This window comes from Lipomyces arxii (assembly GCF_038497795.1).
Source record: "Lipomyces arxii strain Phaff 12-163 unplaced genomic scaffold V1512scaffold_3, whole genome shotgun sequence".
Lineage (NCBI taxonomy): Eukaryota > Fungi > Ascomycota > Lipomycetes > Lipomycetales > Lipomycetaceae > Lipomyces > Lipomyces arxii.
In genome coordinates, this window is record NW_027117702.1 from 234,563 (window position 1) to 253,031 (window position 18,469).

Sequence of the window (18,469 nt, forward strand, 5' to 3'; positions counted from 1 at the left end):
CGTTCCCTGTGGCTTCACCACAATAAGCCGCACGACTGCTTCGAGGCTGCCAACGCGTTTAGTCGACTTTATAATTCGCAGTATAAACCAATGAAAATAGACGTATTCGGGCAAATTTATAACAGTATACTGGTGCAAAATATTCACAAAAGCGCATAATGGCGGTTGACGACTTGCCTGACACGTCCAACAGCACAGAAAGCAGTGTACAGTACCAGACAGAGATTGGGCGGTTGGTTGCGAAATGTGAGGAGCTGCAACGAGTTCATGACGTTCAAGAAGCTGAACTTGTGGCGAAGGAAGCTGAGATTGACGCATTGAAGCAATTGAACTTTGAGTTGAGGCGGGATAGTGACACGTTCTATAAGGAATTGGAGCAAGAGGTTGGAATACTGTCTGCATACTGTTTATATCATTAACGGAACTAGCGAGAAACGATAATTGAACTACACAATCGAGAAGAGTCGTATATCAGTCAGATCGATCAATTGAAGACAACTGCACGCAGCACAAATGCGTCTGCCTCGTGTCAAACCGTCACAGTTGACGACATTAAAGACGACATTGAAGACGGCAAAGACAACAACAGTCACCATTACGAATCGGAAATTGCAGCACTCAGACTTGACCTGGCTGAACTACACGCCCAACTAGCACACGCGAAAACAGCATCCGCCGTCTCCATCTGCGGCCTTGAGTCCGACCTGGCAGACTACCGAGCCCATAACCAGACCTTACTATCAGAACTAGCAGAGATGGAGTTGTACCTTGCTGAGAAGTCGGGTTTTGAGAAAACCTCACCAGATACGACAAAAGACACGCTGGATCATGACCTCGCGCTGGCTTCCAACCTGGCTGAAGAAATTCTAGTCTCGTCGGTCAAAGTCAAGAGTACGGTTCCTGATTTGGAAACAGAAAACAAACGGCTACGAGATACAAACGTGTCGATGGCTCTATACGTCGAACGTATAACACAGAAAATACTAGAAACCAAAGGTCTCGAGCAAGTTTTAGAGTCGGCGTCGTCCTCGAGCGGTACAAGCGTCGTCAGCTCAACCAGCCGAACCACAACCATTACCTCGTCGCCAGCGGCGTCAGAACATAGACAATCACGCAAGAAAATGATCGGGATTGGCATCACACTCTCGCCGGCGGTGTCGAGTTCAACATTGGAAACATCGGGTAAGTTGACACCGAACGAGCCTGTCACGTCGCCTACTTACCCACCACACTCGCCAAACACGCGCAGCCCGACGGCGAATACTGCGGGGATCTTGTCACCTTCTCTATCTGGATATAGACGGGTTTCGTCGAGCGGCCAGACAACCCTGCGACCGCTGACGTTGAGCGAAGGCGTGATTTCGCCAGTCATATCACAGGACGAACCGGTTTTGCAAACACCACCACTGCCGCCAACAGAAGGACCGCTTACAGTTTCTAAACGTGGGAAGCGACGGAGCTGGCTGGGGTTCTAATGCCAAGCAAATATAACAGCACTATTTGGGTTTCATAAAGTTGGGTTGGAGTTCATTCTATTCTGTAAATCATGCATCATCGTCAAATCATATATACACCTTAAACTCTCCAGATGCCGTTCGCGGGGTCGGCACCAACAACAAGCGACACCGACGCAACACTGACCAAGTATTCGTCCAACCGGCCACACTCAACCAGCAGTTTGTAGACATCAACCTCTTCCGACGCAACCATGTTCACCAGACTCAGAGCTTGCATCGGATAAATCTTGTCAACCGCCTTGGCCTCGGTCAAAATTCGGGTGGTCTCGATCAGCAAGTACGGCACATACAATACTCTCAACCGGTGAATTGCATCTGCCATGTTAGAAAGCTCAACTTACGCACGTAAAACAACCTACCAAATCTCTCGGCATCAAAGTTCGCAACCATCCACGACGTGACAAGATCAATTAACGGCTCCTTAATCCGCTCGATCACTTCTCTCGCTCTAAGTCTCCACACCCGATCGCCGCCTTTCGGCCGTTCGGAATACACGTTGTTCCACTCCCTGATCATGGCCATCCCAGTGACAAACCGGTCAAACTCGTTGAACTCGCTTCCAGCCTTTGCGGTCGGATAATTCATAGCTTCGTCCTCATCCAAAGGCATCTCGGCCTGCTCTTCAAAGTCTGCCAAGACGTCGTATAGCTGGGTCTGACCCAGCTGCGCCCGAAACCGTTCGGCCGAGCCTACTTTGCCGGCCAGCAAAAAACGGAGATACAGGTCATTTGCTGAACGAACAATATCATCCCACAACCGAGCGTCTACAAACCACATCAACGAGCTTGACAGCCGTCTGTCAATCTCGGACGCAGTGCTGAGGTCCATTTCGGTGTGCGACTCTATGGCGGGATATTCATCCTCGTGGTCGTCAAACACCCGCTGGATCGTCCGTCGAAGCGTGTTGATCAGATCCAAGTCATACTTTTCTGCAAGTGCAAATTGCTCTGCCCGGGTTCGCGCGTCAGTGACGTCGGCCAGCAAAAACGAATACGCTTCGATCGCCATCTCTTCGGGCAAAAACGAAATGTAAAGCGGTACTAACTTCTTTTTATCATGCGCAGTCAAATCTTCAGTGTAAATTGCAATGATGGAGTCCGAAAGCTCAGGCGAACCCGCCTCGATGCCGATGGCCCGCAAAAACAACACGAAGTGCGCTAAAAATCGGAGCAGGTAGGGGTTGTCAAGCAGCATGTTTGTATCTTCGGCACCATTTGTCACATTCTCAATCATTCGACACGCGTCCGCAATAATCAGCTCAATTGCATTGTTCATAATTCCGCCTTGTATGTGTCTCATTGGATGACTGGACTGAGCTCGGATCACATCTGACGATGACTGAGAAAGCGTATTTAGAATATCGCCAATCGATTTTGCTTGAGACTGTGGGAATGGTAGAAGATCAGGATTGGCAATATTGAGTCTTCCGTCGTATTTAAAGAAAGATTCAACCTCGGTAGCCACCAAATGTTGAACGTACGCCAGAAGCTGAGACTCCCATGAATCTGATACGGCGACCACACTCTCCAAATCTCCACATAGCAGCCCATAAATAGCCCTCTCATACCGATCAATCTGCGATGATTTTGCCAGTTGCAGACACATTCTTCTCCATAACGCTTTTCGCTTCGTGCCTCGAGCAACATGCTCCTCTGAATTGAGAGCCACGCCGTCAATGATCGGATCTCTGTACTCGACCATTCCGTTTATCGCCGCAAGCAAAGTGTAGTCACCTGTAGCTTCACAAATTTCACGCAATTCATCAAACTTGCCAGTTGCCAACAACCAGTAAATCTGTCGTAGCAAAGCCCTTTCAAAATCTGCATCTTCAGGATGAATAGCTGCATTTTCCCGCAACGGTGCATCAACATCTAACGACATTACTAACCCTGATTGTTTTCCCCGAAACCCAAACGCAGTTGTGGTCGAAAACTGAACTTTTTTTTGCTTGACCTGTGCCCTTGTCATTTGCCATTTCACACCCCGCAACTCTGGACCAGCCGTGTTCGGTAGTGAGTTCTGCAGCCATGAAATCACAAGTAAATTCTCCCGCGCTTCTTTGTGTTGTCTGTAAAAAGATTCTTCCGCAATTGTGTTTGACGTGCTTTTATAGATCTTCATCGGCGGTCGGTCCGGCCTTTCTCTGAACGAATATAAGGTCTCAATTAGCGACCACGTTCTACGCTCAATTTCCCAAGTCTCAATTTCTTCTGGAGACGCGTCTGCCAGTTGCAACTTGTCTGCTCTAGACCTTGTTAAATTGAACATGACGCTACAGGCGCACAACATACCTGCTTGCTGAGATTCTGATATATGCTCGAATCACATCAAACGGATCACTAGCTTTACTATATCTTTCAAATGCGTTTGCAAACTCTTCCATTTCTGAGCGTTCGTTATCTGATTAATTAGTATCATTTGACTTGGTTCTGTTCTTATGCTGGATCATACCGTCCTAATACTATTAGCACTCTCAATATACGCATCAAATAACAACTTACATTCATAAATGATCTTTCAGCCTATAAAAGCAAATCAATTAGCAAACTGAAACCTCCCCACTCGCAAAATGAACATACGTGACCAGGAAACGACATCCTCGGCCGTCTCTTCCCTCGCCTTGGGGTAGCGCCGCCATCGAAATCAGTACCTGAACCAGGCGTAAAAACTTCAATCGGCATTTTCAATCGAGCAATAACAATTAGTCAAGTCGCAGAACAGAAAATTACCGATTTGTTTACTCTTTTCTACGCGCACATCAAAAAATAATTCAATTCAAGCCCTTACCCTATATTTGTTACTAAACCCTCACTGTTTGTAATTTAGACAGTAGCAATTTGGGTCGAGCTCTTGATTATCAGTGTTTTCGTTCAATTGAAACATTTGATTTTGTGCTTCAATCGAGGTGTCTATTAGAATAATTCACAGCGTCAGGTTGTTACAGAGAAAGTGTGCTGGTAACAATGCACATAGTTAAGCGCCGCACCACTTTGATGCCCCGATCGACGTCTTCCCCACAAACTGGTCCGCCCAGACTCATCTTGCTCTGTCTGCTTTTTACTGTGTGTAACTATGGCTTCATTAGGTACATTTCAGGTTCCCCCGATCGAAAATGAGGTTGTCGTAAGTTTTGAGCATGGGATCAAATGAGATCACGATACAAATGCTGACCATGTCTATATAGAAAGAATATAAGTTAGAGTCCACCGAAACAGCCTTATTACAGGCTGCTTTAATAACCATACAAGCCCAGCTTCCATTGAAAATTCCTCTTGTCATTGGAGGTCAAATGATCACCACTGATGATACGGTTGACACTTTAAACCCGGCACAAACCGCACAGGTTCTCGCAACAACAAGTCAGGCCACAGCCAAACATGTCGCCATGGCAATTGAAGCTGCACAAGATGCAAAAAAGTACTGGGAATCTAGATCACTTGCAGCGCGATCCGCTGTGTTTCTCAAAGCTGCTGAACTGATTTCGTCGAAGTACAGGTATCAACTTGTGGCAGCAACCATGCTTGGACAAGGCAAGAACATTTACCAGGCTGAGATTGATGCTGCTGCGGAACTGATTGACTTTTTGCGCTTTAACTGTTTGTATGCGCAAGAGTTGTATGCCCAGCAACCTATGAAATCTGCACCTGGAGTCTGGAACAGAGCAGAGTATCGTGCGCTAGAAGGGTTTGTGTATGCAATCACTCCATTTAACTTCACTGCGATTGCGAGTAACTTGGTTGCTGCTCCGACATTGATGGGCAACACAGTTGTATGGAAACCGTCGCCGTATGCTGTGTTTTCCAATTATCTGCTGTACAATATCTTTGTTGAAGCAGGTCTTCCGCCTGGAGTTATCAATTTTGTTCCAGGTGATGCGGAGATGGTGACAAAACAAGTACTTGCAAACAGGTAAATCTGTAGCTTATCCAAACACGGCTGCGACTGATAATAGCATAGAAACTTTGCCGCCCTGCACTTCACAGGTAGTACAAGTGTGTTTCAAAACCTGTACAAGCAAATTGCAAACAACTTGTTAAACTATCGTTGTTTCCCCCGCATCGTTGGTGAAACTGGTGGAAAGAATTTTCATTTAGTACATTCGTCTGCCGACCTCCCAAGCGCAGTCAAATCCACAATACGAGGTGCGTTCGAATACCAGGGTCAAAAATGCTCAGCAACGTCGCGTCTGTACGTGGCCAGTTCAATTTGGGCACAGTTCAAGTCGCTCTTGCTTCTAGAGATTAGTAAATTAACCGTCGGCCCGCCAACTGACTTGTTGTCGTTCATAGGACCGGTGATTCATGAAGCGTCGTTTAACAGACTTACGACCGTCCTGGATGACTTGGCGAAGGATCCTGAGATTCAAATTATTGCCGGTGGTGGGCCTGGCAACGCGTCTGACGGGTACTTCATTAAGCCTACTATTGCGGTCGCGAGTACTCCGACCCATGACATCTTCAAGAAAGAGTTATTTGGTCCGGTGCTGGCTGTGTATGTGTATCAGGACAGCGAATTTGAGGTAATTATGGACACGATTGATCAGACATCAGACTATGCGCTCACAGGCAGCATTTACTCTAAAGACCGTGACATTATCGAGCTGTCCAGTTACAAACTCCGTAACGCGGCTGGTAATTTCTACATCAATGACAAGAGCACCGGTGCCGTTGTCGGGCAGCAGTGGTTTGGAGGTGCTCGGCAGTCTGGCACTAATGACAAGAGCGGCAGTGCCAATATTCTGTCACGATTCGTGAGCATCCGCAGCGTCAAAGAGACGTTCGTAGAAACAACAACTGTGTTTTATCCCAGCAATGGAGTTTGAATTGAGTTTTCCATATTAGCGGTTTAAGGCAGAAGGTGAAATAGGTTTTAGCTTGCAGATTATAAACTTCACAATAAACTATAATTATTATTATGTAATTGGTTCACGACAGGGCAACTGTGCCGTAGCTTGAGCGACATCAGTCAAAACCAATGAGCACGTGCCGAGTCAAGCCAAATCGAGCTAAATCACGTAGTCACGTGATTTGTTCGCGTCGATGAATGCAGCTTTACAATCATCACGAGATGCCAAAGACGTTTGTGCACTAAAATGACTCATTACCCCTCTGAAACTGCTCATTTTTTAAAGAAACAATGAAAATAAATGACTGGAATATCTCATATTAGTATCTACGTGTGTGACTTTGCAAGGTCACGAACCATTTATGTACCACTTATGAAGGCTCTGGGATATAAAATAGCATTTGAACGAGGTCAGCCCAACTGACGAAGTTGGTTATATTTTTTTTTAATTGCGAAAAGAAACTGTTTGCTTTTCTGGACCTGAAGGCACCTCAGATTTTACAATTGGAATCTGTTCTGTCCCCAATAAAATCAATGGACATACCCATGTCGCGCTCGATGCCGACTCTCAGGAACTCGTCGGCAAGTTTTACGAGGCTGCTATTACAGCTGGCGCAGTTGACCATGGTGCACCTGGCCCAAGACCGAACTATTCTCCGACGTATTACGCCGCATTTATCAAGGATCCTGATGGCAATGTCACTGAAGCTGTCACGAATTCAAGTTCATAGTTAATCTGCTTGTGTGATCAAATTTTGAAGATTAAATAGCAATTGGGCCCTTTCATTGGATTTTGCAGCTCGTATTGTTTCTATACCCAATGAGATCAGCATTTACATGTGATCTCGTTTGATTTGTGTCTACAACCGTACGATGCGCAACGTTCTAATTGTAATCGAACAGAACCTGCACTGCGCTTTATTTCACAACAGCTATCATTAGTACGAAACAGAAGACAATTGAATTTGGTGGTAAGTACTGTCTAGGTGGATCAGTAAAGTAGTGCGGCGCTTAACTATTGTCATTCTTCACTGCACGCTTTTCTATTCATTCGTAGTCAACTGTTAATAAAAATGACAAATATTTAGTCAAAGCTGATCTTCATGGCTCTCACACCAATCAAGAGTATCAAATTTACCGATTCACGTGCTTCCAATGTGTTGATGACACGGGGATCATGAAGCCCGTGAAGTCCGTATTGAATTGGTAATCAAGCGACGCGAGTACAAATAAGAGCCGGTTTGCTCCTTTGGCTTGTATTCCCATCGAAACACAATCGAAAATGACTGGTTTATCACATGTATCTCTTTACGTATCTGACTTCGCGAAGTCTAAGGCAGTCTACGTGCCACTTATGAAGGCTCTTGGATACAAGATCGCATTCGAACGAGGTTAGTATCGTGACGTCATAAAACTCAGTCACAAACTGACATCAATACAGAGACACTCTGCGCTTTCTCACCAGAAGGAGGTTCTGGAATCATACTTGGACTATGTCAAGATCCAAATAAAAAGGTTGGAAATGTACACGTCGCACTCGCCGCTGACACTAGAGACTTGGTAGGCAAGTTTCACAAAGCCGCCATCGCGGCCGGTGCTAGTGACCACGGAGCACCTGGCCCAAGACCGAACTACTCTCCAACATACTACGCCGCGTTTATTAAGGACCCCGATAATAATGTCATTGAGGCAGTTACAAACTCTGAATAAGTTTTGATAGTTCGTTAATGAAATTTTATTTAACTATTTTACCCGGATCAGTGACGACCCTAAACCTTATCATCTTATCACCTTATCACAAGCGCGCTTGACTCTCTATCGGCCATTTACTATTTCTTATAAAGTTATCTGTGTACTGTAGAAATTGAAACAGAACAGTCGTAAATGGACTTGGCCAAGGTTTATATCTGCTATACTGTTTGACTCGTGAAGGCTATCTCTGGCATGCAGCAAGCCAACTTCGTGAAAGGCTACTAACATTTCTTGACTTTGGCTTAAACTATCTATCTATAACTCGACTGTAGATCTGAAAATGACCTGTGCTACGCGCGCTTATTTCCAAATCTAGGCAGTTGACGGAGTTTTAGTCTAATTACACCCTGTATATTCTTATCCATCACCACAGTCTAACGTACACTTCAATATACAACCCCCACGCAGCTTCATCAGCTCATGCGACTTACGCAGTTTTCTCCAAGGCCTGCATCTGGACCAACTCAAAATACTTGCCACCCTTTGCCAGTAACTCCTGGTGCGTACCCATTTCACACACCGCGCCGCTGTCAAACACGTAAATCACGTCCGCGTTTTGAATCGTGGATAGTCTATGCGCGACCGCGATCGTGGTCCTGCCCTTGGCCGCAACATCGAGCGCGGCCTGAACAACCTTTTCAGACTCCGAATCGAGCGCGGACGTAGCCTCGTCCAGAAGCAGCACTTTCGGTTTTCGAATTAGCGCACGTGCAATTGCGATTCTTTGCTTCTGACCGCCGGACAGTAGAATTCCTTTAGACCCGCAAAGCGTGTCGTAACCGTTCGGCAGCGAGCTGACAAAATCATGAATGTTGGCTTGCTTGCACACGGCAATGATATCTTCCTCCGTCAACGATTCAGGAACCGGACTACCGAGCACGATGTTATCCCTGATACTACCAGCGTACAACACCGGTTCCTGCTGAACCATGGCAAGATGACTTCGGTACGAGTTAATTTCAAGCGAGGAAATGTCGTGCCCGTCCAGCATGATCTGTCCTGCCAGTGGGCGGTAAAACTGTTCAATCAGCGCAATGGTCGTGCTCTTGCCACATCCTGACATGCCGACCAAAGCAGCGTACTGTCCTTTCTTGACCTTGATGTTAAGACCCCGAAGCACCGGCACATGCTTGCGCGACGCGTATCGAAAGTGCACGTCCTTAAACTCGATATCCCCCTCAACTGACTCGAGCACAACTCCGTCGTTACTCCACGTGTCAATCTCCGGTACCGAGTCCAACAGCCGTTTGATGTTAGATGCCGCCGAACGCGCCTTGCCCATGTCCGGCGCGTATGAAAACACAATCCCGGCCGCCTGCGCGCCCATGATCATGGCCACAAACGTGATGTAAAACTGTACCAGCGAGTACTCGCCCGTTCGCAAAAATCGCGACCCCCACCAGAACGCAAGCGCCATAATAAAAAACCCGATACCCTGCGCGGCACCGTACAGCAGTGAAGACACGTTCGTTGATAGCCGCGCGGTCTTGACTTGGGCTTCTAACGCCTGGTGATAAGTTTCCCACACATCGTCCTCCCTCGTGAGTGACACGACTGTCCGGATTGCGGCCGCCGCCTCGCACGCCTGCGCGGCAGACTTGCTGTGGGACTTTTTAATTTGCTCTTCAAACCTGGCCTGCACCGCGAACCGGAAAAACCCGCACCCAATCAAGACCGGCACGCACGCGGCACACACAATCGCAATCTTGGGCGCAACAATCAGCGCCAGCACCAGCCCGGCTGCAACGTTCACGGCCGCGTTCAGGATCTGGCCAAGCGTCGAGCCGGAAATGCCTTCAACCGACTGCGCGTCCCGGGACAGCGTCGACGTCAGCGCGCCGGTCGAGTTTTCGTCGCGGTCAAAGAACGCAATGTCTTGTCGCAGCATCTGCCGGAATGAAAGGTACCGGATCCGACGGACCAGGCGCTGGGCGACAAATGCAAGGGCGCCGTTCGTTAGCACACGTGCAAAACCCTCGATGAACGCCATCATGAAGAACAAGCCGGCGAAGACATTGACCGTGGCTCGCATTGACTCTGGATCATTCTGACCGTTTCTGAACGCAGAAATGCAATTCGCGTAAAAAACTGATATGAGAGGATATCCAAGACCGTTGAAAAAAGCAGAGATACCGCCGATAGCCATCCACTTGTGTTCAGGCTTCGATAATTTAAATACGGCCATGATCAGCTGGCGGAGAGAATATTGTGGCTCTTGAGGATCAACCTGCTGACAGAGAATCATGCTCGAAACTGACCGGACGCTGGCATTAGTTTTGGTTCGCGACAATTTCAAGTTTTCAGGTGCCGCTTTCTCCGGAATCTGAACCATCTCAATCAACTTCTCGTCCTCGTCCTGTTCTTGCTGCTCTCCCATCATAGCCGCCCGTTTCTCTTTCTTAAGTTTGTCAATCTGCTGTGCCTCGACCAAGTTAAAGTATTCGCCCTTCTTGTCTAGCAGCTCGTTATGGGTTCCCATCTCGACAATCTCGCCTTTAGACATGACAACAATCAAGTTCGCGTCCTTCACAGTCGACAGCCGGTGCGCAATCACAATCGTGGTTCTGTTCTTTGATGCTTTGTCGAGTGCGTCTTGGACAACGCCTTCGCTCTTGGTGTCAAGTGCGGACGTTGCTTCGTCGAGCAAAAGAATTTTTGGATTGCTTACAATGGCTCGAGCGATTGCTATTCGCTGTTTCTGACCGCCGGACAACAAGAATCCACGCTCGCCAACATCGGTCTCAAGACCTTCGGGCAGCTTTTCAATGAACGACATTGCGTTCGCCTGATGACATGCAGCCACGACAAGTTCGCGTTTCTCAGCGTAAGACAAAGACTGGTACGGTGTGCCAATGAGACCGTACGCAATGTTCTCATACAGGGAGCATGAGAACAAGACTGGTTCCTGTGAAACAAGCGAGATTTGACGCCGAAGCCACTTGATGTCGAGGTTGTTAATGTCATGGCCGTCGAGAGTGATATTACCACCAACTATGCGGTAGAATCGCTCAAGTAAGCCAATGATAGTCGACTTTCCAGACCCACTGGCACCGACCAGCGCAACAGTTGACCCGGCCGGCACGACAAGATTGAATTTTCGCAGCACTGTCACGTCTGGTCTGGACGGGTATATGAACCTGACATCACTAAACTCAATTCTGCCGTCAACTTTATCAAGTGTAGCACCAATTTGGGCGGATGAGTCGATTGCAGACACGCGGTCGATGGTCGCAAAGATCTTAGACGCCGCGGCAATGCCGTTCGTGACCTGCTTCAAGTTTGGAGAGATGTGCGACGACGCAAAAGCGGCCATCATCATTGACATCAGGACCGAGATGACGTTTGCGACTCCAAGCTCACCTGAGGCAAGGAATCGAGACCCTTGCCAAAACGAGAGCGAGTAGTTGCAGTATACGCAGAACCACATTGAGCCAATCATGGCACCCTGTTATGTTAAATATAAAGCAAGCAGTTTGTAATCTAGATCCACGTACCAACGCAAGACCTGCACGGAGACCCCATTTTTCTGTAATGGCGAGATATTGGTCATATTGAAGCGCGAGCCTGTCTTGGACGCCAAACGCCTGTACGTTGCGAACAGAAGAGATGACTTCTTCCGCTAACGTTCCCCCAACAGAGTATCCAGTGAGTGAGAGTCTGAAGAACTTGATCATGTATCTAGAAGCTGTAAACATTGTGACGACGATGAGGATAATGACTGAGAGCAAGATTGACGTCAGCTTGTATGATCTGATGTAGGCGACGATAATGGCAGTGAGAAAGGTCGACAAGCTCATGAGCACCTGGCCGACTTTATCTGACATGCCTTCTTGAACCAGAATGGTGTCAGCTGAGATTCGAGTCGTGATCTCGCCGGACCCTAGCTTGTCGAAGTAGCCGATGTTCTGCCGCAAAGTCGCTTTTAAGTACTGCTCTCGAACTCGAGCGGACAGCGCTTCACCACGGTCCATGAGGAGAAAAGTTCCAACGTAAGTGAAGAAAATATCACCAAGACCAATATAGACAAAGTACCTACCAGCTGGTTAGCAGGGTCTAATAGAACAAACGTAGAACTGACAGAGCAAGAGTACTAATTCGTTGTCTATATTCATCGTCGCTGAGATACTGGTTCGACTCATAAGTTGAATTGTAGTTGGAGTACGTTGAGTTGTAGTCGTAGTACGTTGAGTTGTAATCAGTCGAATTGTAGGTCTCGTAGTAACTTATGTCCGCTTGGCTGCCGGCTTGAGTAAACGTTTGGGTGACGTTGCCAAAAACAATGGTCATAAGTGGACGCATTGCTCCAGAAAGAATTTCAGCAAGAAAAGCAACACCAAGTAAGACTCTGTCTTTTCGGTCTGCGAATCTGTACAGAGTCCAAAATGTAGCTTGAAACTCTGGAACTGCGACTTGCTGGCGCAGGATCTGTGCATCATGATCAGTTAATGCCGAGAATTCATCTATGTCCACTTTGGTATCTAAAATACCACCTGCCGCTGATTTGAGTGGAGTAGTCTCGTCGGCGATGTCAGAAGATGAAGAGGTTTTGCCATCAGAAGAGGAGGTTGACAGTAAGGACTCTTTGTCATTGACTTCTTCGACCTCTGCGACGGTCGAGTCTGACTTTCGTGATTTGGAGAAGAATCCAGCCATTGCTTGAACTAAAAAAAGCAAACAGCAGAACACAAGCAAAAAACGAAGTTGGGCATATTGGCAGGAATTTATTGTTTCAAGATATTCTCTCAGTCAAAAGACCGAGGCCGGCTGAGTTTAGATTTGGAAGGGCCGATAGGAACCTGTCTGAATGCGACTCACCCCTGATTTGTGCATATTAGACTTCACCTGTTTTGTTCTTTCACGTTTTAATAATGAATACTGCTATTTAATGTAATATAATTTTTGTGCTTGCAAATGTTCATTTTAATTACATTAAAATATGTTACAAATGCCATTGAAAAGAAAAAGACCTGAATGAGATCTGTCTGATAAGGTTTTAGACATTCGGAGTGTCATAATTAAGGTTTAGATATGTCGGGCTTCCCGAAGATCATCGTCTCTGTTCATTTGTTGTTTTCGCAATAAAATCAGCATTTTGAATGAAGATTATGAGCTTGTGACGTGATAGCATATAATTGAATTATACAATTCATATATAACTTCAAAATAAGACATCAATTTACTTACTTAACATAGAACAAGCTGTAGATTTAGGCTCAGAACGGACAAGGTCCGAAGTCCGAACTAAATGTGGTTAGTCCGGGCATTGGCGAAAACAGCAAGGTATTTTATTTAGCCGTACAGTGTTTAAACACAGTTGTTTTCAGCATGACCCATACAAAATAACAAAGAAAGCAGTTTGTGGTTTAGCGGTGGAAGGGAATTTAGTGAATGGGGTTCAAATGCCAGGAGTGAGACAACGATATACAATTTGAAGTAAGTCGCAATTTGATAAGTACATTATTAAGCAAATAATAAGCTGACTCAAGCGAATAAGGTGAAGATCAAGAGTGGGCGTGGGTTATTATGTGTATGGGAGCGTCGCTCACACGAGAGAGAGAAAGAAAGAGAGAGAAAGGTAAGAACATAGCCGATGAGAATCCTGTAAGCGTATATGGGGTTTGTACTTTTTGTGGCGCTTTTATTTCCGGTTAGGGTTATTTAGCTGTGTGCTCGATGCGGATGCGGGTTGGTCAAAGTGAGGCCAGTTCATTTGAAAGAAGAGTATTCTTAGTGCAGTAAATTCGGGTAAATAAGCGGCATTGTTTCTATTAGTAAGTACTATTGGTCTGCGCAATTTGATCACATGAATTTTTCTAATTGAAACAAATCGAATTTTGCACAGAAAAAAATTCGAGAAATGAAAAATTTTCGAGCAAACCCGGTGTAATATAAGGTTTAGTGATGAAGAACGGAGGCGTTCAAGACGAGTCGTACGGGGGTCACTTGGAGTATCCCGATATCGGTCTCGATTTGTGCTTTGTTGTGTTGGAGTGTAAAGTGTGTTTTTATTGTGAGTAATTGTCGGTTAAACTTTACCCTTTTTCGTTTTTTATTATGGACAAAGATCACAAAGTGTGATGGAAATTGAAAAGTTTTTGCATTTGCTAACATTTGAGCCGCATAAGATGACTCTACTTTGGAGGCGTATTTGTACTATACATTGTACTCTGAATATTACTACGCCGAAAGAACAAATAATAAATAAATAAAAATATTTAATGCTTATTAATAAATAAAACAATATAAGTTTATCGTGATAATCAAAGAGAAAACAATGAAGATGATCAAAAAGGAGTCAGACGATAAAAATCCGGAGTCAAGTGAGAGCCTCTCGACCCGGGTCAGTTCTGTCATTGTAGTCAATTCAAACGTACTTTAAAATCTCTACTCACTCCCTCCCAGTCGTTTTATTTTTTTTCACCACATTCACCCTCTTCTCTATCAAGTGTCAAAACACGATGGTGCTTCCTTCTGAACCTGAATTCGAACAAGCTTACACTGAGTTGCTTCTCACCCTTCAAAATTCAACCCTTTTCGAGAAAAAGCCTCATCTCGAAAAGGCTCTTGCTGTAGTTTCAGTTCCTGAACGTGTAAGTTCCTATTGATTTAGACTTCAATTGAATTAACAGTAACAGGTCCTTCAATTCCGTGTGGTCTGGCAAGATGATGAAGGAAACTTGCAAGTTAACCGTGGCTTCCGCGTCCAATTCAACTCTGCTCTTGGTCCGTACAAAGGCGGTCTTCGATTCCACCCTACTGTCAATCTTTCAATCCTAAAGTTTCTCGGGTACGAACAGACCTTCAAAAATGCCTTGACTGGTCTTGCTATGGGCGGCGGCAAGGGTGGTTGCGATTTTGACCCCAAGGGTAAATCCGACGGCGAGATCCGTCGGTTCTGTGAACAGTTCATGCGTGAATTGTCCCGGCATATTGGTTCAAACACTGACGTTCCTGCCGGTGATATCGGTGTCGGAGGTCGTGAGATCGGATATCTTTTTGGTGCGTACAGACGTTACCGCAACGCATGGGAAGGTGTCTTGACTGGTAAGGGTGCGACTTGGGGTGGATCGTTGATCCGTCCTGAGGCTACTGGATTCGGATTGATTTACTACGTCGAGAAGATGATTGACTATGTCAAGCCGGGTGATTCTTTCGCCGGAAAGACTGTCGCTATTTCAGGATCTGGCAATGTCGCTCAGTTTGCGGCTCTTAAGGCCATAGAACTCGGAGGCAAGGTAGTCTCACTTTCGGACTCAAAGGGAGTTTTTGTTCTTACTTCCCCCGAGTCTGAGGGATTCACACCTGAAGAGATCGCTGAGATTGCTGACATCAAACTTGTTCATGGAGAACTTGCAACTCTTGAGTCCAAGTTCACATCTGGCAAGTTCAAGTACATTCCTGGCGCACGTCCATGGGTCCATGTAGGTTCAGTCGATATTGCACTTCCATGTGCTACTCAGAATGAAGTGTCTGGTGATGAAGCTGCTGCTCTCGTTGCTGCTGGATGCAAATTCATTGCTGAAGGTTCAAACATGGGTTCAACCATGGAGGCCATTGACGTTTTCGAGGCCGAACGTATAAGTAAGCCCGAGGGAATTTGGTACGCCCCAGGCAAAGCTGCCAATTGTGGTGGTGTTGCCGTGTCTGGACTTGAGATGGCACAGAATTCATCTCGGGTTACTTGGACCCGTGAGGAAGTTGATGCCAGACTGAAGGATATTATGGTGGCTTGTTTTAAGAACTGTGTTAGCACAGCTATTGAGTACTCATCAGAGAAGACTGATGGTTTGCCCTCACTTGTTAAGGGTGCCAACATTGCTGGATATGTTAAAGTTGCTGAGGCGATGCTTGACCAAGGTGATTTTTGGTAAATTTTTTTTTTAAAATTTTAAATTTTGTATGAACGAGTTTTTTTATATTTGTTTTGAGCGATTGACAGGAAGATCAAGTTTGGAGTTTATTTTTGTGCGAGCTTGATTTTTTTTTTTTTTTTAGAAAAATTGTAGACAAGATTTTTAATGCGGGGGAAACAACGAAACTTTAAAATTTGGAAGTGACGTACATAATATGTACATGGTCAATGCTCTGAGACCGGTTACACAAATACATCTCTTTACGGTTCTAGTAGCATGAAAATGGAGTGACAGTGAACATTATTAAATTAGAACTATTAAACACAAAATAAAGTACTCCCCAATATTAAATATGATTCAAATAATAAAATACATTAATTTTCCTCGTCCTCTTCGTATATCCGCGCCAACCGAAGCGATGCAAATGACGATCCGCTACATTGACGTCGGTGTCCAGCACCGAACTGCTGGGTACGCAATGATTGCTGTCGCCTTAGTGCGTCAGCAGGGTTATTTAACATTGCTGGGATTGTATCGTGACCACCATACAACGACATCAAGTCGTCCCCTCGCTCGTCTTCCCAAAACAACGGCTCGTCTAAGTCGTCGATGCCGACCGAAAACACGATTGCTTTCCGGCGATCTGCGATGCCGGACTGAGAATATGACGATGGTTGGGGTCGTAAAGTTGATGAAAGTGCTCGATTTTGGAGTTCTAGTTGTTGGAGTCTGACTGTGGCATCCCGGACTTGTAAACGAAGCGAGTGAGGTAAAGGGATTGAGGCTTGTCGTAGTAAGAATTCAGTGTCTAATGCCGAACCGCCTTCCATGTCAGGATATGACGACACGTATTTCCGCATCGGCTTTGGGGAATTGACACGGCGTAGACCTAGTCGTCGTAGTAAAGAAGGCGTAGTTGATGATGACGAAGAAGAAGTCGAACACGAAGAGGAAGAGGAGATTGACGACAAGGATGATGCTGACGAAGATGCGTAAATTGGCAAGTCTTCTTCGTCATCTTCGTCTTGTTCGACTAGATTGGTTAGATTTTGTTATGCAATTCGAACAGTAAAACATACGATAAAGAACATCAAAAATGGGCATTTTCTTTTTGGAAGAGACTAGTTTGAGGGCAGAGTCTCTAGCTATCGGAAGTGCAGCAGGGCGCTTACCGAACCTCCCCAATGAAATTAACCTATTAACTTGCTCTCGGGTTCTAACTGCGTGTCCATCAATCAAAATAGCGACACCTGTTCCATTTGTAATTTTAAGTACTGAATTTATGGGATCCGTTAATATTGGCAGTCCAGTTGTTTTAGATAGTGTACAAGAGAAGATTGGAGTATGAACTGGATCATTGAACAGTCTTAATCTGAATAGAAGAGTATGATGGGAAGGTATCATTATCATATAATTGCTTATTCGTTCGTTCGTTCGTTCGTTCGTTTGCTTTAGAAAATAACAAGAAAATCAAGGAGAAAGAAAATTGGACCAAGAGAAATCGTTAGATGAACTCGGAAGCGGTTTGACTTTAGACTCTCGGCATTTCTCGTCAGCTAAAAAAACCTGAGACCGTGACACGAGTGCGCCAAAACCCCCCTGAATCGAAATACAAGCAATGTGCCTTACGCTAGTGAAAGCGTGATGCACATTTAGTTAGGTTTGTGCTGTTCACGACAAACCTAGAATGAAGCAAACCACTTTAAATGTTTACCACTGTCACTTAAATCAAACTTAAATTTAACTAAATTTAGAATTCTACCATACAAATAAACTTTCAAACACGTCTCACAAGTCTCAAATGTTATGCTTCCCCTTGCTCCAAAACATCACGATATCTCCCTTTATATGGATGATTATATAATACCTAAATAATATTATTCTCGATTATTTCTTAAGATCAAAGCGAAACGCTTTATGCAGCTCAATTTGCTTGTCAGATTTGGTTAAAACATGTTTGTCGGTGCATTCATCGGTACAAACCACTCAATGCTGACAGCACCTAACGCGTTGCTACACGTAGTCAGCGTTGCTCGGTCATACTATAGCAGGGTCAGGGTTAGTTGCATTCCAGTTCTGTAGTTCACAGGATGCATAACAACATCAACATCGCATCTTCAGCGGCAACAACAGCATCATCAACAACAACAACAACAACAACAACAACAATTGTGGTCACAGTCGTTGTCGTCGTCGTCTTTCTGCCGTGTTCGTATTAAACTTGTCAAGTTGCACGTCTGGCTCTGGGCTGTATCCCTTCTCCGGGCAACTCCCGACTCCATTCTCTCTCCTAACTTCAATCGCGCCTCAACTTCTTCCTCACTTGTACTTCTCTTGCTTTCTCCTTCTGAATACCTTCTTCGATCTTATTCAAGACTTTCTTCTCATTATTCTCATACCAAGAAACGCGTTCCTCTTGTTGTTATACTCACTTTACTCGCACTAACTCGTGTGCTTTGCCTTTGGATCCACATTTATCCTTCTCACAATTACACACAAAAG

General features: G+C 45.4%; 8 protein-coding genes across 8 annotated transcripts; 5 read left to right on the top strand and 3 right to left on the bottom strand.

Moving 5' to 3' along the window:
* The first annotated feature begins 60 nt into the window (after positions 1-60).
* V1512DRAFT_274470 (uncharacterized protein) lies at positions 61-1,563 on the top strand. The gene is made up of 2 exons (XM_066917781.1): positions 61-383; positions 429-1,563. Exons 1-2 carry the CDS (start codon positions 159-161, stop codon positions 1,473-1,475), a joined length of 1,272 nt encoding a protein of 423 aa, XP_066772942.1. The 5' UTR covers positions 61-158; the 3' UTR covers positions 1,476-1,563.
* V1512DRAFT_259002 (nuclear pore protein 84/107) lies at positions 1,468-4,312 on the bottom strand. Its single transcript, XM_066915550.1, has 5 exons — positions 4,097-4,312; positions 4,015-4,039; positions 3,809-3,917; positions 1,877-3,762; positions 1,468-1,832 (listed from the first exon to the last, which is right to left on the bottom strand). The coding sequence occupies exons 1-5, from the start codon at positions 4,196-4,198 to the stop codon at positions 1,576-1,578; spliced, it is 2,379 nt and encodes a 792-aa protein (XP_066772943.1). The 5' UTR covers positions 4,199-4,312; the 3' UTR covers positions 1,468-1,575.
* Positions 4,313-4,385: 73 nt separating this feature from the next.
* V1512DRAFT_259004 (Aldehyde/histidinol dehydrogenase) lies at positions 4,386-6,437 on the top strand. Its single transcript, XM_066915551.1, has 3 exons — positions 4,386-4,640; positions 4,702-5,426; positions 5,475-6,437. Exons 1-3 carry the CDS (start codon positions 4,590-4,592, stop codon positions 6,337-6,339), a joined length of 1,641 nt encoding a protein of 546 aa, XP_066772944.1. The 5' UTR covers positions 4,386-4,589; the 3' UTR covers positions 6,340-6,437.
* A 226-nt stretch (positions 6,438-6,663) lies between these two features.
* V1512DRAFT_246089 (VOC family protein) lies at positions 6,664-7,093 on the top strand (the record flags this gene model as incomplete). Its single annotated transcript, XM_066914410.1, has 2 exons — positions 6,664-6,772; positions 6,822-7,093. 2 exons carry the CDS (start codon positions 6,664-6,666, stop codon positions 7,091-7,093), a joined length of 381 nt encoding a protein of 126 aa, XP_066772945.1.
* Positions 7,094-7,644: 551 nt separating this feature from the next.
* Positions 7,645-8,072, top strand: V1512DRAFT_251708 (VOC family protein; the record flags this gene model as incomplete). The annotated part of the gene is made up of 2 exons (XM_066914685.1): positions 7,645-7,753; positions 7,804-8,072. 2 exons carry the CDS (start codon positions 7,645-7,647, stop codon positions 8,070-8,072), a joined length of 378 nt encoding a protein of 125 aa, XP_066772946.1.
* Positions 8,073-8,350: 278 nt separating this feature from the next.
* Positions 8,351-12,879, bottom strand: V1512DRAFT_259010 (P-loop containing nucleoside triphosphate hydrolase protein). Its single transcript, XM_066915552.1, has 3 exons — positions 12,193-12,879; positions 11,609-12,146; positions 8,351-11,559 (listed from the first exon to the last, which is right to left on the bottom strand). The coding sequence occupies exons 1-3, from the start codon at positions 12,765-12,767 to the stop codon at positions 8,542-8,544; spliced, it is 4,131 nt and encodes a 1,376-aa protein (XP_066772947.1). The 5' UTR covers positions 12,768-12,879; the 3' UTR covers positions 8,351-8,541.
* A 1,593-nt stretch (positions 12,880-14,472) lies between these two features.
* Positions 14,473-16,323, top strand: V1512DRAFT_289729 (Glutamate/Leucine/Phenylalanine/Valine dehydrogenase-domain-containing protein). Its single transcript, XM_066918189.1, has 2 exons — positions 14,473-14,704; positions 14,750-16,323. The coding sequence occupies exons 1-2, from the start codon at positions 14,573-14,575 to the stop codon at positions 15,983-15,985; spliced, it is 1,368 nt and encodes a 455-aa protein (XP_066772948.1). The 5' UTR covers positions 14,473-14,572; the 3' UTR covers positions 15,986-16,323.
* V1512DRAFT_259015 (uncharacterized protein) lies at positions 16,256-17,439 on the bottom strand. The gene is made up of 2 exons (XM_066915553.1): positions 17,047-17,439; positions 16,256-17,000 (listed from the first exon to the last, which is right to left on the bottom strand). Exons 1-2 carry the CDS (start codon positions 17,375-17,377, stop codon positions 16,342-16,344), a joined length of 990 nt encoding a protein of 329 aa, XP_066772949.1. The 5' UTR covers positions 17,378-17,439; the 3' UTR covers positions 16,256-16,341.
* Between the last annotated feature and the right edge of the window lie 1,030 nt (positions 17,440-18,469).

Excerpts from the sequence above, each read along its gene's own strand:
- V1512DRAFT_289729 (XM_066918189.1), top strand. The coding sequence starts at position 14,573 with ATGGTGCTTCCTTCTGAACCTGAATTCGAACAAGCTTACACTGAGTTG. Across the intron at positions 14,705-14,749 it reads TAGTTTCAGTTCCTGAACGT|GTCCTTCAATTCCGTGTGGT; the intron begins GTAAGTTCCTAT and ends TAACAGTAACAG.
- V1512DRAFT_274470 (XM_066917781.1), top strand. The coding sequence starts at position 159 with ATGGCGGTTGACGACTTGCCTGACACGTCCAACAGCACAGAAAGCAGT. Across the intron at positions 384-428 it reads ATAAGGAATTGGAGCAAGAG|CGAGAAACGATAATTGAACT; the intron begins GTTGGAATACTG and ends TAACGGAACTAG.
- V1512DRAFT_259015 (XM_066915553.1), bottom strand. The coding sequence starts at position 17,377 with ATGATAATGATACCTTCCCATCATACTCTTCTATTCAGATTAAGACTG. Across the intron at positions 17,001-17,046 it reads CATTTTTGATGTTCTTTATC|TCGAACAAGACGAAGATGAC; the intron begins GTATGTTTTACT and ends TAACCAATCTAG.
- V1512DRAFT_259010 (XM_066915552.1), bottom strand. The coding sequence starts at position 12,767 with ATGGCTGGATTCTTCTCCAAATCACGAAAGTCAGACTCGACCGTCGCA. Across the intron at positions 12,147-12,192 it reads CGAATTAGTACTCTTGCTCT|GTACTTTGTCTATATTGGTC; the intron begins GTCAGTTCTACG and ends ACCAGCTGGTAG. Across the intron at positions 11,560-11,608 it reads TCCGTGCAGGTCTTGCGTTG|GGTGCCATGATTGGCTCAAT; the intron begins GTACGTGGATCT and ends TTAACATAACAG.
- V1512DRAFT_259002 (XM_066915550.1), bottom strand. The coding sequence starts at position 4,198 with ATGCCGATTGAAGTTTTTACGCCTGGTTCAGGTACTGATTTCGATGGC. Across the intron at positions 4,040-4,096 it reads GGATGTCGTTTCCTGGTCAC|GCTGAAAGATCATTTATGAA; the intron begins GTATGTTCATTT and ends TTGCTTTTATAG. Across the intron at positions 3,918-4,014 it reads AAGATCATTTATGAATGTAA|ATAACGAACGCTCAGAAATG; the intron begins GTTGTTATTTGA and ends CTAATTAATCAG.
- V1512DRAFT_259004 (XM_066915551.1), top strand. The coding sequence starts at position 4,590 with ATGGCTTCATTAGGTACATTTCAGGTTCCCCCGATCGAAAATGAGGTT. Across the intron at positions 4,641-4,701 it reads CGATCGAAAATGAGGTTGTC|AAAGAATATAAGTTAGAGTC; the intron begins GTAAGTTTTGAG and ends ATGTCTATATAG. Across the intron at positions 5,427-5,474 it reads AAACAAGTACTTGCAAACAG|AAACTTTGCCGCCCTGCACT; the intron begins GTAAATCTGTAG and ends ATAATAGCATAG.